At 41.1% G+C, this 17,867-nt stretch overlaps 1 protein-coding gene across 4 annotated transcripts in view; it reads right to left on the bottom strand.

Moving 5' to 3' along the window:
* CAB39L (calcium binding protein 39 like) overlaps window positions 1–17,867 on the bottom strand; it is a 59,932-nt gene that overhangs the window by 24,890 nt on the left and 17,175 nt on the right. For all 4 annotated transcript variants that reach the window (XM_048295257.1, XM_048295259.1, XM_048295256.1 and 1 more), the window contains exons 2-3: window positions 10,412–10,560; window positions 55–219 (exon numbers count right to left, since the gene is read on the bottom strand). In XM_048295257.1, the coding sequence (XP_048151214.1) occupies window positions 55–219; window positions 10,412–10,513 (267 nt within the window). In that variant the 5' untranslated portion in view covers window positions 10,514–10,560. The remainder of the gene's footprint in view (window positions 1–54; window positions 220–10,411; window positions 10,561–17,867) is intronic.

Genomic DNA, 17,867 nt, shown 5'->3' with positions numbered 1-17,867 from the left:
CACTGACAACACCAAGACCAAGGAGATGAAAGAAGTTTACGGATGCTGACCTACCTCAAAATCTATCAGCTGCAGGTTGGCAATAAGTGTCACTAGAAGGCCACTGTTGTAGAGCTCTTGTGCCAGCTGGGCCACGATTTCTGTGGGTGGCTCTTTGTCCGCGGTCCCACACAGAATTTCCTTCATTGCTTGCAGAGATTTTGACACTTCCTCCGATGCCTTCCCCCCAGCAGATAATGGGTTTTGTTTTAAAAAAAAATGAAACAGGGAAAAAAAGGGAGTTCTTTTAAAAGACATGTATTTCAAAACAAATGTTTCTAAATGTTCTTGCAATTATCATTATTTATTGCAAAATTATTTAATCATTTTAGGCAATCATGGAGGCTGGAGCATCCATACTGTATCCTGCAGGCCTTACACAAGATAAATTCCATTTAAACATGGCATGCCATCACTTACAGACCACAGACATAAAATAGGGCCAAGAAAGCAATTACCAACCAGTGCCAGCAAGATCCTGTAACAGGTTTGGAGGCAGGCACAGCCCTGCATAAGCAGCAGCAATTTCACTGTTGCTCCCCCTGTCCACCCCAGCGGGTTCCAGGGCACACATGGGGTAAGAGGTGCCAGATGAAGGTACCAAACCTGGCGGCTGCTCCCACTGAGGGGTGGCTGCTGGGCTGCCTCCCCATCCACTGCTTCCTGATGGACTGTCCCAGCTCCTCTGCTGGGAACCCAAATAAATCCTTGCAGCCCTATGGAACTGCTTAGCCCAGCTGGCAGCTGAACACCACACAGCCACTTGCTCACTCCCCCTCAGAGGGACAGGAGAAGAAACTGGGGGGAGGAACCAAATTTGTAGGTTGAGATAAAGGCAGCTTAATAGGACAGAAAAGGAAGGGGAGAATAGTAGCAATAACAACAACAACAACAATAAAAATAACAATAATAATAATAATAAACAAGTGATGCAGAATGCAATTGCTCACCACCCAATGTCCAGCCAGTTCCTCAGCAGCAGCCCCAGGCCAGCCTTCCCCCCAGCATTATATACTGAGCATAATGCCAGGTGATATGGAATATCCCTTTGGCCTGCTGGGGTCAGCTGTCCCAGCTGTGTCTCTTTCCAACTTCTTGTGCCCCTCAGCCCACTCGCTGGTGGGGTGGGGTGAAGAGCAGAAAAGGCCCTGACTTAGTGTAAGCACTGCTCAGCAACAACTAAAACATCAGTGTGTCAATTTTATTCTTACCCTAAATCCAAAACACAGCACTGTATCAGCTACTAGGAAAAAAAATTAACTCCATCCCAGCCAAAGCTTGACAGCTTCATATTGCCACCACCTATTTCTCCTCATCAGGTGTGATTTGAGCCAGCATCTTCCACAAGGGATTTGCTCACTGAGCGCACAGGCACTTCAGTCTCAGGTCGAAAAATTTTAAATTAAACAATTTGCTTTAGTAAAGCTGTAAAGCTCCACAGCTGCCACCAAGTGCAGTAAAATAAATCTTTCACATCTTTTGCTCCCACCTGGCATATACTAATCCTGTGCAAGTCTTCAGGTACCTCATTTAGACGATGAATCAGGAATTACCTTACAAAGTATTTTGATCACCAAGGTTACAACAGGGAAAGGGAAGAGAGATGTCTGTGAACAGGTAACAGCTCAGCATTCATGCAGTCAGCGGATTTAAATCAGATGTGAGTGGTAATACCCCACCTCCCACGGAAAATGACCGCTGGCTGCAGCACGGCAGCTCTGGCTCATGCTCTCCTCACAGCTTTGCTCCACTTGAAACAAATAAAGACTCCATGGAGCAAAGGAGTCATTTTTTCATGTGGGTGTGTGTGCTTTAAATCCCACCTGCTGCAGCCGTGGGGCTATGGAGGCAATGGCTCCTTCTGGGTCGGGTTATATTTATTAAACACACAACCTGCAGCAAGGCCGATTGGATTCTTTGGCCAGAAGTGGAAAGGAAGTAAGGAACAGGACTGAAAGCAAGCTGAGAATGACAGCAAAGTTCCAGGCAGGATGCTGAAGATAGGACAGCATTTCACATCTTTGAAAAACCTTTACTTGAAATTAGCCTTTTGTTAGCATAGCATGTGAAAAAAAATCAAGACGAACACAGAAAACCCAAGAGTGATTTGTAAGAGCTAACTGGAAATTAATGGATGTTAAAAGCCAGATCAATATTTTCAGTATATCTCTCATATATATTGAAAGGAAAACATCATGTTTTCAAATACCACCCCATCAATCTGCATAAAATAACCCCACAGTGCTCTGAAGAGGCATCTCTCACCTGCTGCTGATCTCCCAACACTTCCAATCACAGATTTTATTCACATTAGTGAATAAAAATGATAGAAAAAACTAGAAGTCCTAAAAACAACCAAAACCAAACCTAACCACAGTAAAAAGCCACTTTTACATTGCAGCTACCTGGAAGATTCAAGCATTGATCTCGCACAGCATAAAGGACTGCTCTCCTCCAATCTCTTTGTACCTACTCACAGTTTTCTGCTATTTGAGATGGGTCAGCATGAGCAGCGTGTAAATGAGCATGACTATGTGATAACTTGAAGTCTTGATGTTCTTTACCATCACTCAGCAAAAGAGCCTATTTTTACCTCAAATGTAAGTGGTGTGTCACTTGAGATATCCCACAGAGTACAGATGTGATTAACAACAGGGGTGCTATCTTAGAAACTAAAGCTCTAAATCTTTATAAGAGCTAGGGAAATATTTTCATTTCAAAGGAAAAGCCCATACATTTTTGGCTTTCCACCCTTTCTGCTGGGCTGGGTGTGAATATCTCTGGCATTCTGTAGTTAAAAAAAAACATTAATAACTTTCCTTTCAAGTATAAGTAGTCCTTTCTGATATATAGAAAATAGGTCTGCAAGATTCAGCTTTAGGTTTAATTCTCAAAAAGGAGGTGAAAAAGTAAAGTGGAGTGTGAGAAAATGAAACAGAACACTGGTGCTGGTGGGCAGAACTGGGCACCACAGCCGCATTTCTCTAATCACCTGCCATCCCATCCACTCATCTCCTCAGCTTTTCCACATGAAATTTACATTTCATGTGTCACTTCCTCCCCCTTCCTAGCCTTGCCATGGTCTGTGTTTTGGCGTGCAACTCGCCACCAAAAGTTATTCCCAGTCAATTCTAAGGACCGCTCCTCAGTGCCTATCCCTCACAATGTATCCAGAGGAAAACCATAATCCCGAACACAGATTCTTAAATTAACAGTCTCCATTTTGACATTTCCACTTCATCTCACAGCAATTTTAGAATAATACCTTAAGTACGTAAGTACTGTTTCTGGGATGGAAACTTTCTTAAGACTCAGAGAAAAAAGACATTCCAAGATCCAAAGACCCAAGATCTGTCCAAAACAAACAACAAAGCACATTTATTCACTCAAATACATGGAAAATACAAGATGACAGAAACATATCTGCATAAGAAGTCAGACTGGTCCTGACCCTCTTTAGGAAAAATTGCAAAAACCAACAAAAAGCCTCAGCAAGACATCCTCTCCCCAATGTCACAAACAGAATCTCAGTGACAAAAAAATAAAAAGGATTTGCTAGAAACCCCTAAGTCTATTATGACTTCCATGCTACTTTTTATTTTCCATCAGTGGCAACAACAACAACAGCGAAGCGCTGCAACAATCACTCCAGCAGAAGTTACAGTGCAAGAGAAACAGTTTCATGAAATATCAAAGCATTTCAGCCATTCATCTCACTCTTGCAATTAGGCACAATCTTATTTCCAGCAGATTTTCCTTTTATCCTCTAGGTACACCTCCTTTCCATCATGACTGAATTTATGCCATTATATTTAGAGACGCCGTTGTGAATAGAGGGGGGGAAAAAGAGGAAAGGAGAAAATTAAACAGATAATCCTAAACAGAACAGCTTATACATATTACAGACAAATGTCAAAAGTCGGACACGGTGAAGTTTGGACAGTCAAAAGCTGCAGGTGGGTACAAAAAAGCAAGGATGAAATGCAAGATGATTCCCAGCACACACATGAGTTTAGCATTTGCACTGCTGTCCCTGCACAGATGTCAGGATCTCAACCTCCTAAGCCAAGTTCCTGGTCTTTCAAACAAGTCTCTTTCCAACCAGAACTGACTCTGCAACCACAGAGTACAGTTTATAGTGACGGGCAACCCACAAGAGGTTTTTGGGTCCATTTTGAAAGACAGGATTTTGTGTAAATGTTGAAATCTAACATTCCTTGGATTACTCTGCTAACCCTACTGGACTAGATGATCTACAATATCCTTGGAGATGGAAAACAGACAGCATATATAAGCCTGCATAACTTCTCTATGTTAAATTATAAACATGTTCAACACCCCCTCCTCATAATGCTGATTTTTTTGGTCAGAATTTATGTGTCTTTCTAAACCTACCAACAGCTTCAACCAGAGTGGGAAGTTTTGAAGATTCTTGTCTCAGTTTATTTTCCTCACAGATCAAAGTTTTGTCACTGTTGACTTAATGGGAACATCACACAAAGAAAGGAGCTTATGGGGAAATGATTCCCTGAAATTCTATATGAAAAAAATCTTCCCTGAAAGACTGGTTGATCTTCATGTGTGGGATAGGATGCAGAGAGGAGAGCCATAAAAATATGGCAAATAGGGCCATACAGCTTCTATTTGTGTACCTAGCATATTTCCAGGTTGAAAATCTCTCTATAAACAGCAGCAGACAGTAACACACAGAGATGCCTGCCAGCATGATGCTAAATACTCCAACGTGTGATTCAGTGATCTGCCAGTACTCCATGATATATATTGCAACTAAAAGCATAAAGCTCCTTGATTTGGTCTTATCTGGTTTTAAAATATTCTCACTGTGTGATTCAAACCTATTTTTCTCCTAAAAACAGTGTCAATGAACCTCTCTCCACATGCAACTGTAAGGATTCCCAAGAAAAGCCATTAGCAGAATCTGAATCCAACAATCATGTAACTTCAGGATCACCCCAACTGACTTATTCTTGATGTAATTTCATGCTAAATGGACCTACAAGGTCAAATTGTGGGTATTTTGGATCAGGAGGCCTGAAGTCTGTCATTTAGCAAAACCGTATGGACTAGTACTCAAGGAAGCTGGCAAAGACAATTTGGCCAAGCAAGCACAACAGGGAAACGCCTTTTAAAAGGATGCATGATTAAATGGGGAAGACAGGTTTGCCCCACCTGGACATAAATTCCTTTCCCACTGTTAATCTTGCACTTAAGACAGAACTAAAGGTTCTAAGGTCCTTAAAAAATAAAAGCAACCAGAAGAGACAGGTTTAAACTCTTGGCACCAGAACCTGATAGTATCTGGAGTTTCTCCCACCTCTAGAGCAATAACAGGCCTCAGCAGAACAGGTAAGCCGAAACATGAAACCCTCCACAAAACCCCAGGACACGCAGAGCTAGGGGGAAGGGGTGCCAAACCCTTCTTATCTCATTCCCTCGGTTTCAGTGTGCAGCAATGAAATGGAAAGCAATTTTGCAACTGGCTCTGGCAGCTGGAGAATCGCATCCGTGGGTATTCATGTTCCCGGCAGCCACGCAACTGTTCTTCCATGGAAATGCACACAGAGCCCTCCGCATGCACCTTGTCTCACACACCAGTCCCCAGAGCTTTATCGACGCAGCAGCCAGCAAGGTGAACAGCAGCCAGTAATGGCTTCCTTGTTGCTATGCAAAAAAGCAGGATTTATTGATAGAAGTATTTGTTCCAGATATCTTGAAGTCTTTTAACTGTAGCCTTAATAAAATGCTGCTCTCCCAACCCTTCTGAACAGCACCAAATTTGTTACAGCACGTGGAGATGAAAGAGAGGACAGATTACAGTGACCTACCTGAACGAGCAGTCTTGTTAGAGAGATTTAAGTGAAAGGGGCAAAAGTGCGACACTTCAGGTTATTTTACATCTCGCTTCACTTTGCTTCTGAACACTGACTAAAGGCACTGCAGCCTGCAGTTCTGCCTGCTCTGAACCTGCTCTAATGCACTTGGGTTCATTTTCCACAATAAACCCATGTCTTGGATCAGCTACACCAGAAACTGCAAATCTTTCAGCCCATCTAGACCACATGCAAAGATTAGACCAAGTTTCAACCAACCTCAGATCCGTTTGCTGCACTAAATTAAAAGCCTGTGACACTTGGAAGGCTTTTGCTGCAGGGCAGGTACAGAAAATGTTACCAAACCTGTAGGCACCGCATATGGCACTGAGTCAGGCTGCCGCACCCGAAGGTGTTTGGTTAGCAGCAAGAGGGTGATGTGTTCAAGGACGTCCTTCAGAGACAAACTGGATGCCACCTGCACTGCTTTGTGCTGACTGGGCTCAGCAGCTGAACACAAGGCTTTGAGAAGCCAGGATGTCACACCCCTTTTTTTGTGAGGTGGGTCAGGCACCCTTTCTATCAATGTTCCTTTACAATATCCATCAACAAAAGACACGGCGACGCAGCAGTAATAAATGAAGCAGTGTGACCAGAGTGTCACATGCTGTCCATTCTTCCTCAGGTTCAACAGATAGGACCTCTTGGTACCACGGCTTCTCTTCTCTTCTCTTCATCCCTATTTACATGCATCCTCCAAATGCTACAGGAGTTAGTGCCAGAAAGAAGGAAGAGAATCTAAGCTTTGAAGGCTTTCTTTCCTACGTATTTAAATACTTTCCTGCTCTTCTAGTTAATTCCAGAGTGGGCATTCCTCATTAAATTCAAGGACTGATTGGTTCTACGTGACTGAGATTAAATTGTAATGACATTTATATAATACTGTAATAAAACTTCACCACATCAAAGCCCAAACAGGATGTCAGCAATTGTATATGCTCCAAGAACACCTTATTTTATTTCAGATGTTGGAAGAGAGGAGGATTGTTGATGAAGAAGTTTTAGTCCACTTTTTCAACTCTGTCTTACCCTACTTAATCTCCCAATTATTCCATTAAATTTGCCAGTGCTGCAATCCCTTCTTTAAAATAGATATTATTTCTAAAAATTTGTAAAAACAAGCTATTAGAAAGAGCACTTCAGAGGAAAGGGAGCCAGATATGCTGGCACTTCTCAACCTGTGGTCTATCACGCATAAGAATGTAGCTGAGAAAACGGAAAAGCTTTAAGCACACATATAACCATGCAAGCAAACAAACAAAACAACCCACACATAAAATAAAAGTAAGAACCAAACTTCAAAAATCAGCCTGATTTTCAGTTGGGAGTGTTTAAAAAGCATTTAGAAACACTACGGCAACACTACACACATTAATAGTTTAAAAAAAAATAAACACATGGAGAAAGGGGGTCAAATTCAATCCTTATCTAAGGAGACAGATGCTAGTGCAGTCAATAGAGTTTAGTTAAAGCTTCATTGGTACTACACCATGAGTAACAAAAATCATCATGAAGAAAGAGTGCAAACCTCTGTATATTATCTGTGCACACGGAAATGCCTCAGAAAAGATGTAGAACTTCCTTTACGCTTACGACTGGCTTCTCTGCATCCTGTCTGTCAAGTTATATTCTCCACCCTCTTCTCATTACTTGAGAAGTCTTAACTGCTCTGCTGTAAAGTTGCCTCTACTGCACAGCTTGGCAGGAATGATTCTTTTTGCATTATTTAAAAAGATCCCCTCCATGACACAGATGGTTCCTGCTGAAAGTTGCACAAAGTTGTATTAAGCTCCTCTCTGTCTGACTTTGTGCCCTCCCGGCTGCCCACAGCATCTTCGCCTCATACTTCAGATTTCTCAGCTGGGAAAGGAAAGGGGGTTCTCTGCTAGCCCTGCAGTTAATTCTGGCTTTGCTGCACTTCTCTGCCAATACTGGCTGTACTAGCAGCTTTTACCTGTCTCAACCCACATACCACATTGGCTGTACTACAATAGCAGCTTCATTGTCACAGGATAAATCTTGTTTAAGCATCTGAAGCAAGTCCTAGTTGGAAACTACTTCGCACACAAAATCAGGGATGCTCTGGAGTTGTATCCTGGAAGTCCTGGGAACCTTGGTTTTATGGTGAGGCATAACAGTACTCCTCTAGTTCTTACAGCAGACTAGGAGCTAGAAATCTGAAAAATTGGACAGCCACAAACTTCTCTGGTCACAGGGCCACAGGGTCCAAACCCAGCTCTGAAACATCCAGGGTCTCTGGCTCTTGCAGTAGCTAAACCTCTAGGCACTTTCATGACAGTTTGACAAATTTCTTCTCCCTTTGGAAATCAAATTGGAGGTAAAATTAAAAACTTTGCTAGGTTTTGAAGAGCACAGAGTACAGCACTGTGCTTTGTTTTTCTTTGCTTTTGTTTTCAGTTAAATTTCTCTAATCTTGCTCATGAAAAGATCCTACTCATTGGCATTATTGAGTATCCCTCGAAAACCTGTGGGCCACTGAAAGTCTTCCCATTGTCTTTTCTTCTCCAGTTCAAACTGCAAACACCACTTAGAAACGGTGTTACTAAGTTCACAAACCTGAATGGATAGCAGCAGGTGTGACTGGGCTGATTGGGTTTGCAATTTTTCCTGCCAGTTTTTAAAGTTTATCATCATCTCAGTACTAAAGGTAGTCCTTACGATTTACTTCCATAAATTCAGGAGAATAAATTTAGCTGTTTTCTTTAACAGGTATTTATTTCAGGACAGCTCAGTGGAACACTTTAGATGAAAGGCAGAATTACCAAGGAGTCTCAAATCTTTCCTTCTGCAAGGAAAAGGGCCCTATGAGCTTCCTTGACATCACAGCACAAAGTCCTGAGTCAACAAGACACGTAAGCCTATACTGATCCAAAAAAAGGCTTTCCTCACCTTCTGCCTTGCTGTTAGGGGACTGATCCTCTGCCCTAATCACCCACATTCACCCCAGGAACAGCCTCTATCCCACAGCAACAAAGTACATAAAAACTAAGTGAAAACCAGCCTCCTCCTGTAGAATAAGCACCATTAAGTTCATGAGCTGTTTCCATTCTAATATGCCAGGGGAACACTCCGTTATCTTTTGCTCTGTGAGGAAAACACACACCAGCTGTTCTGCCTTTTATGAAAAACTTACACTGAGCATTCCATTTTCTAAGGAGTCTGAATTTCTCCTTGTCACTGACACCCAAATAAGCAAACCAGCTCAAAGCTCTCAAAACCACAACCCAGAGGAGTCATTCTACAAAGCAAATCGAAAAGAAACCCAAGTATGGAGCTTCTGCTTTGAATGTCTTCTTTAATCAGGCTCCAAAGGATGAATTCAGCAGGGAAGAACAGATTCTGTTGGTTTATTTAGTTACTTAATTTACGTTTTAGTTCAGAGACAAATTCTCTCAGTTTTCAGGTTACTGAAAGTATTTCAGAATGAAACATCAAATACCAGAGACCTCCCAGAAATCCATGTGACTTACCTTACATAATTAACACATTCTGAGCTACTTGCTTTAAACCAAAAAGTTTTAAGAGGATCTCACTAAGGGTGCAAACGGCTCCATGCCTTGGCTTGGGTTTGTTTTCATACAGCTTCCTGCACAAGGTGGGGGAAGCACAACATACACGCACGCAAACATCAGCTCCATTAAAAATATATTAGTGCCACTTATCAGCTATTTCTGCTTCCATTGACAGTCAATTTTAACTTAAAATTGGTCTGCTGTTAACTAAAACCATATACTTCTACTACAGCAATAGTATAGAGGGCCAGAGTCTCAGATGCAAAAAATAAAAAAATAATTTGATTTTATGCAAGCACAAATTCCTAATTGGGAGCATTTTGTGTGTTGGGGTGCATCTTATCAAGTGGTCACTGGAAAGGTGGCAAAAGTAACTCGAGTCTGTGTCATGGAATTAGAAGAGAGCAGTAATATTAGCAAAAGCCTCTATAAATAGAAAATGAGTAGCACAGCTCTTTTTGGAAGCATTAGCACCCAGAACATTAGAAAGGATGGACAGAGTGAGATCTCTTCTATATACATTTGTATACACACAGCTTTCTTGTTTTCTGCAATGTTCATCAGAAGTAGAGTTTTTCTCTGTGGGTATCTACACATTAATCGGCAACCTCATTTGTTATCCTACTAAAACCATTAACAGTACAATAGTTTTCACACAACCTTCCAAGCTGTTTTGCTAGATTCATTACTGTTCAAAGTAGTGGGAAATCACCCTTGGTTTTGGCCGAGGCTCCTGGATCTCAGCATTTTCTGTTTGACCCCCAGATCTGATGTATTTTATTTATGCAAAAGCCCCTTGGTTTCAGCAGAAACATTCAAGCACACAGCTACTTCCAGGGGCAAGCACTCGCAGAATCAGGGCAGTGAGCAAACACAATTTTATTCCCTTTATTCTACTGTTCTCCCAGCATAAAAACCTTATTGGTCTTCTACAACATTACCTCATACCTTGTCTGTCTTTTTTTCTTGTTTTTCCAATATGGCCATGTTTTCTTTCAGAACCTTCACAATCTCAGCAGGATTTTTGTGTGATTTACTAAACAAAGGCATGGTCTTTCTTCACCTGGATTTCTTCCTTCAAGATAGAAGAGGGCTGCCTTAAATAAAACAACAAACAAAAACAGCTTTTAAGGTTTATACAAAACACAATAAAAAGACACAAAGACATTGTGAACAAGAAAAGGTTATGCCTCAGGCACTGCATTTTGCTTCAGCCACTCAGTGGAGCAGTAAAAGTTCCCATGTGTAGTTATTGCAAGTTCATCGAGGATTCACAAGCCACCATTAGAATATGAAAAGCAACTACTCAGCACCTGGACAGGAGCTGGATGCTTCCTGAAGGAAGCTCTGACCTACAGGTCGGCACTCCAGCAAGGCCATGCCTATGTCAAATGTATTTTGGACCCTGCACATTTGGCAGGCTCCACTAGATTTCACATAGGGATTTCTGTCAGACTTCACCAGCTCCATCACAATGCAGAAAACCAACTGTAGATGCCAGCACACCAAAAGCACCCTTTGTTTAGAGATTTGCAGTTAGGATCCCAGCTTCTCTGCCATCTCTCCTTCTTCTTCAGCTGCTTTGCTTTTTCAGCCTAAGGGACCATGAGAGGAAGCAGTTTCAGCTATCCCCTAAGTCTGACAGACGTCAAGAATCTGTAGATCAGATCTCACTTGTGTAAAACATTGCCTGAATTAAATAAGGAACAGAGGATCAGGCCCAAATATGAACACAAATGTTTTCATGACATTTAAATGAAAAACTGAGCATTTTAATGAAAATGGATTGTTTGTTTAATTTGAAACATTCTTCTGCTGTATAGTTAGAAAGGCAAATACCACACCACTGTATTTATATATGAAAGAAACCAAGTATGTCAGTTTCTGATCTCATGAAGCCTTAGGCTGTGAATTCTTACAGGTTTTGCTGAGGGTCCAATACAAAGATCTACTGAAGTCAGTGACTGACTACAGATGGCAATATGTTCTGGTTAGAAGCTCAGCACCGTTCTGGACTGAATTCCAGTTTGTATAATAACAAAAAAGAGGTAAAATGGAAAAAAAAAAAAAAAAAAAGAACAAAAGCAAAAATAATCTCAAACTCCTATCTCCTTCCACAACAAAAGAAAAACGTCACAATTCCTCCACACACACATTTGCAAAACTAGCTGTGAAAACATAAATATACACACAAATCACTTCAATCCCATTACTCTCCAACATTTACAATTAAAAAGCAGCTTTATACAAGAGGTTTCAGAGGAGAGAATTAAACCAGCACAACACACACAGCATAAAGAAGAAAACTCAGTGGTCCCAAAGAACCAACTCCTCTCATGCTCCGTTGTTACTATGGGCACGCTCCAGAGTCCATCAGGAAATACGATCCTATTTGAGCCATACATCCATGTGTTACTAATCCCCAAATATCCTATGGCATTTACCCAGATTAGACATACATTCTACTGCAGCTATAAACAGTAACCATACAAAACAGCCAAGTAAAAAATTCAAGCTTTAAAAGCAAAATCTATACAGCCTCTGTCCTAACATCTTATTAAAGACATTTCAAAACCTTTTTGCAGATTACCTTTACAGGAAGAGTTTCTATGACACACAGGAAATATTTTTAAATGTCTTATTTAAATGTCTTACTTAATATTTTTAAATGTCTTTTATAAAAAAGTTCTTTTATAGTGTCAAAAGTAGGCGAGTTTGTATATAGCTTCTAATTTGTTACTAGGTCAGTTTTACAGGGATATTTTCACATTCAGTGTCTGAAACTTCACCACTTTCGAGTTCCCATTTCAAGCTCCTCACAGTCCTGTTCAAACTCATTTTTATTTCTCCAATTTTGGCTACATAACCTTCACTCCTCAGCTGAGCTCCCAGCTGCAGAGTCCTGGTCCCAGGCAGCTCACAAGTGCAAGCTTTGGCAGCAATGGCCACCAGAGCAGAGTCACACCTCAGCCTGACAAGGTGCAATGTTGAAGCCTGGGTGTACTAACAACGCACCCTTTGGGGTACATTCAGCTACACACAAGCCCTGGAAAAGACTGTGATGCCAGGATTATACAATAAAGTTGTTTAGATGCTGCTAGCAAGCGCCAAGCACTCTGTAATCCCACATGTGCTGCAAATAGAAGATTAATAATTCACAATACACTTTGAGGAAGACCTGATTCTGCATGTTTTTATTATCCTGAAGGCATGGCATGAGGATGTGGTGATGCAAGAGAGAGAGATTCTCAAAGCAGGAGCTTAACAGGCAAGTTGCATTTCAGAAAAGAAGTATTTTCATCCAGGGTCGGGTAGGTATATTCAGATTGCTAAAGTCATCCCTTCATCTTTTCTTCTCAGAAGTCTTCACACAAAGAAAAGCAAAGGGGGAGAGAAATTGATTTTTTAAACGAAGTACTTGTGAGCTAGAGGTTCTGAGATTTTTAAAAAATGGAGTTCACATTTCTAACTGAAATGCTGACAATAAACTATTATTTCCTCCCAAATAGTAACTTACATGGCTGTCTAGAGTAGTTGTAGAGTAGGGCAGGGTGTCTGTACTTAAAATAATCACTAATTTTGCCATAGAACCAGCACTTTTCCACTGCATAGTTCCAGTATCACCAGCAAGTCACAGCACTGCTCAGTGATAAAATATCATTTTTTTCACTATATACCCTACCAGCATCTTAATCACAACAGCAAACCACCAAAAATAGGGCAGGAAGGGACTCAAGAAACTGTTTAATTCATTTCTCTGTTGATCAGAGCCAAGTCTTCATTATGCACAAAGTCTTATATACAAAGCAAAGCCTCTGCTATATGCAAGTGGAGGGAGGCAGAGAGTAAAGGGGGAAGAGCCCCGCTGTGCATGAAATAATATTTTTGGATTTATCCCTTCTCAGGATATGTTTTTTAACTTGGCAAAAGATGATCCATCACTTCAGGAAATACATACCGGCAGCTGCAGGTTATGGTCCCTTTTGGCTCTCCATGCAGGACTCTTCTAGGGGTACATGTGCTATTCACAATTACAGGTAGAAGCAAATGGGGGTAAAGTCAGTCTGCTGAGAGGGGAAGAGCAATCTGTGGACAGGATCATATTTAGAGAGGCATAGGAATTCAGAGCCTATCCAAAAATTTTGGTGACTCAAAATAGAAAGATATTAACAACACATAACAGGACTGGAATGTCACTACCTGAGAAACTGGATGGAGTCAAGAACCAAGATAACAAAAATGGGATAAAAGTTAAGAGTAGATAATGCTGAATGGTAGATGAGACACAGTTTGTAGACGTTCCAGATCCCTGGAAACATTCAAGATCAGATTGGACAGGACTCTGAGAAACCTGATCTAGCTGAAGACATCCATGACAAGGGGAATTGGAGTAGATGACCTTTAAAGGTTCCTTCCAACCCAAACCATTCTATGAATATCTGCTTCAAGCTGAGGACCTAACCATGAGAAATTATAAAAACAAGCAGCTGGTGACATATACAAACACACACATATTTTACAGATGTGAGAAAGACAGACACAAATCTGTGATGAATCGCAAAAATAATCATCAGTAGAAATCCAGAAGTATTTATGTCTTTGAACAAAGTCTTGATAGACCTTCATATGGAACACTGTACACAGCCCTGAACACCCACAGTCAAGTAAAATCAACAGAGGTTAGAGTGGGTGGAGAGAAGCACACTGGATGGCCAGAAAAAATGGCAAGACCAGCATGTCTTGGAGGCTAAAAGTGCTCACCTTCTTAAGTTTAGAATAAAAATACAGGAAAGCTGAAAAAGTCATTTCAGCTTAAATAAAAATAACACTTTATTTATGCAGAAGCAAATGGTTATAAACTGCTGATGAATAAACTTCAGCTGAAAATGTAAAGGTTTCCATCCACTGGAGCTTTGAGGTTTTGAAATAACCTACTCTACCAGGCACACTACAGAGCACTGTTCATAAATTTTTGACACTGCTGTCTGGCAGCAAGGGACAGGACTGAATGAACCTCTTTCTTTCCTACTTTCTAGGAAAACTTTTTCCATCTAATGGCTATTCAACATATGTTTTCATAACATCAGAAATGGATTGTGGACACTCCTGAATTCATAATGGAGAACCAGCCAACTTGTGAAACATTTAGTTTGGATGATGTTATTTCACTGGTGCTCTTGAGAGGAGTTTATGAGACCAAGGAAAGAAACAGCTGTATCTGGTCTCAGAGGTTGTCTCTCCCGGACACGAGGAAAATGCCTCGGCAGTGCTGTAGGAGGAACTGAGGTTTCCTAAGCCTGCTGTTTCCATCAGCATGAACATGACATTTCAGACACCAGAGCTGGAGTGTCCAGCACATTTTAGGAATTCTACTTTTACAAAAAATACTTTCAGGGAATATCATTCCATCTTTGTTTGGGAGAAAAAAATGGCACTGATTTTATATTAGATAAGCCACAGAAAAACCAAAAGGCAACTTTAAAGAACCGCTTTCTAAATGTTGCCCTGTTTCTGTTCAAGTCAGGAAAAGAAAAAAGAAACCCACACAAGCAGTGAATTGAATCCAGAGATGGATTCAATTGTGGTTTACAAGACATGAGTTTTAGGGTATTCAGTAGCCTGTCAAAGTTAACATCCCTTCATATTCAGGGCATACCATCTCTCAGAGGTCTCCAACTCTACACACATTTAACCAAGATGGAAAACACAATTTCAGAAAACCTATCTACCTACTTTTATTCTGTCTTCTCTGCAAAGGGGAAGCTGAAACACAGAGACATTACAAGACTTACCCAAGGCCACATAAAAAAAAATCAGTGGCTGTGTCAGGAATGCAACTCAGATGGATCTGACAACAACTACACTTTATCAGGCTTCAAAATACCTCTTCTGCCAGTTTATCTGCTCATAAAGAGAATGTACTAAAAAAGATTTAACACAGCTATAAAGTACAGAAAGAGATCTAGTTCTGATTATAGGCACTCTCCACAGTTTCTGTGCTTTTAAGGCATACACCTCCTCCAAAGACTATAGTGCAACTGAACTTGTAAGCCCGATGAAGGAAAAACGCACACAGCAGCACCACTCTGCTCAGCAGCCCATCCCACTATGAAGTGACTCAGTAAAGCAGCTCTGTAACAAAGGCTTCTTCCTGCCCATGAAAGTAAGAATGGGAGAGAGCACGTGAGCCCATCCATGCACTCTATGCAGATGCTCCTCCAGACGAAACATTTGGTCTTGAAAAACAAATGAGCAAAAAATTTCCTTCCCATCGAGTATCAGACATTTGTCTTGCCTTAGCTCCCAACCTTCATCAAGTTACTGATCTGAATCAAAACCTTTCAATAACTCACATTGTGTGAGAGTTTCTGGAATGGAAAAAAAGACCTTCATTTCTCATTCACTGCAGTGTGCCCATGACCCATATATTTGGGTCCTGAGTTAGCCCATTTTCTTCTTCATTTTGTCTAATTCAGTCTCTACATAATGGAAGAGGGCCTTGTTTCTCCCTGCTGCCATATTTGGGAAAGTTGTTGCAGTGACAGAGCAATGTACTCAAACCAGGAGATAGAAGCCCCCATGTGTGATGAGCACCTGGAAAAGCCCAGTTTGTCCTTCTGCCCTCCCCAGTGCAGTCCCCTCACACAACCCACGGTTTTTTTGATATGCAGAAGGAATCAGGGCTATGCAACAAGCGACTTCTCTGCAAATTCTCAATCGGTTGCAGATTTTGGAAGGTGCGTTGCAAATGAGACAAAAGATTAACAGAAGATGGGACAGTTTTATGGTTAGGGTGAATGAATGCCATCTCTGCTTGGCAACAATATTTTTCCAAAAACTCAAGAATTTACTCATCATAAGCTTTGATGTTGGCTACTTGTTGCATTACCCAAAATGAAGATGGAGATTAGCTGAAACTTCATCTGAACACACAAAACATCACAGTAATGCCTACCATCGCCACAAATGTCATTTTTTTAGCAGATGGAAAGCATCCTGAAGATCAGACATGCAAAAGAAGTAGGCAGCTCTGCCCTTAATCTGATCACCTCTACAGAATGAGAATAATAATATCACACAGTTGTTCAATACTGTTATGAAACTGAAGGCACTCATGGTGATGCTTCACCCAAGTGCTGTGGTGTAGGTCTATGGAAGCACTCAAAGAAATTATTAACTCTTTTTAATTGAGTGCTTGAATGCCAATTTAATAAAAACAAAAAACCCCCATGTACAGTCTTTCAGCAAACACAGGGGATAAAATGAAACACTGAAAAGCAATCTGGCCACTGAGGCAACATTTTGTTAAATGCTTTGTTCTGTGATGGTGACACCCTGCTCCACATGTATTCACACCCCTACAGCCTCTGTAGGAGCCATCCAGCTGTTGCAGGGCCACGTGGTGAGTCAGGTCAGGGAAGTGACCCAGGTTAACAAAAAACAGCTTGTCGGGGAAAAAAAGGTCACACAGGTTTCCAGTCCAGTTCTGCCCAGATACAGTCTAGAGCTGTACCAGCACAAGAGGGGAAGAAGGAGATGGAAGGAGGGTACAGAGACAGGGCTTCTGGAGCAGATGCTACAGCTCAGATATTCACCATCCAAAGCCAGAATGAGGTAGTGATGATCATAAAGGAAGTACAAATGTGTGGTAATACAAAATACTAATCATAGAATAGTTCGGGTTGAAAGGGACCTAAAGATCATCTGGTTCCAAGCCCCTGGCCTTAGGCAGGGACACCTTCCATTAGATCACGTTGCTCAGAGCCCCATCCATCCTAGACATAAACACTTCCAGGGATGGAGCATTCACAGCTTCTCTGAACAACCTGTGCCAGTCTCACCATCCTCACCATAAAAAATTTCTGTTTAATCTAAATCTATCATGAGTAGGGTACAGAAAACAGAACTGAAGTTTAAGGCATTTTAGGTGTTTGACTTTGCTACCTTGTGTGCTTCTATTGGAAGTCCGATGTTTTCACATCCACTATTATTATTGTGATTATTATTATTACTATTATTATATTTATTATAAAATAGCATTTGCACACTGCAATGCCAGGTAACATTCAGATTCTAAACCCATGCAGAAGTGGCATCCTGTGGCACCATACTCACACCAGCATCATTTACTTCTGTATTGCAGGATCACATAGGCTCTCCCAGTCATGCTAATGAACTAGCTAGAAGCAGTAAGTTATTACTTCCTGTTCAATAAAACTAGAAAGACACAAAACCAGAGGTTTTACAGCCAGCAAATTTGCAGGATTGATGAGTAAAGAATATTTGGGATCCCAATTTGCATTTGCTACCACAGAGGTCTTTCAAACCTAAAAGATTAAGAATTCAATTCCATGCCTAACTGTAGTCCATAGCAAAACTCCCACAAACTCAGTCATGCAGAAAG

Source organism: Corvus hawaiiensis, chromosome 2 (genome assembly GCF_020740725.1).
Source record: "Corvus hawaiiensis isolate bCorHaw1 chromosome 2, bCorHaw1.pri.cur, whole genome shotgun sequence".
Classification (NCBI taxonomy): Eukaryota; Metazoa; Chordata; class Aves; order Passeriformes; family Corvidae; genus Corvus; species Corvus hawaiiensis.
The sequence above is the reverse complement of the archived record's forward strand: the minus strand, read 5'-3'. Positions and strand labels throughout refer to the sequence as shown.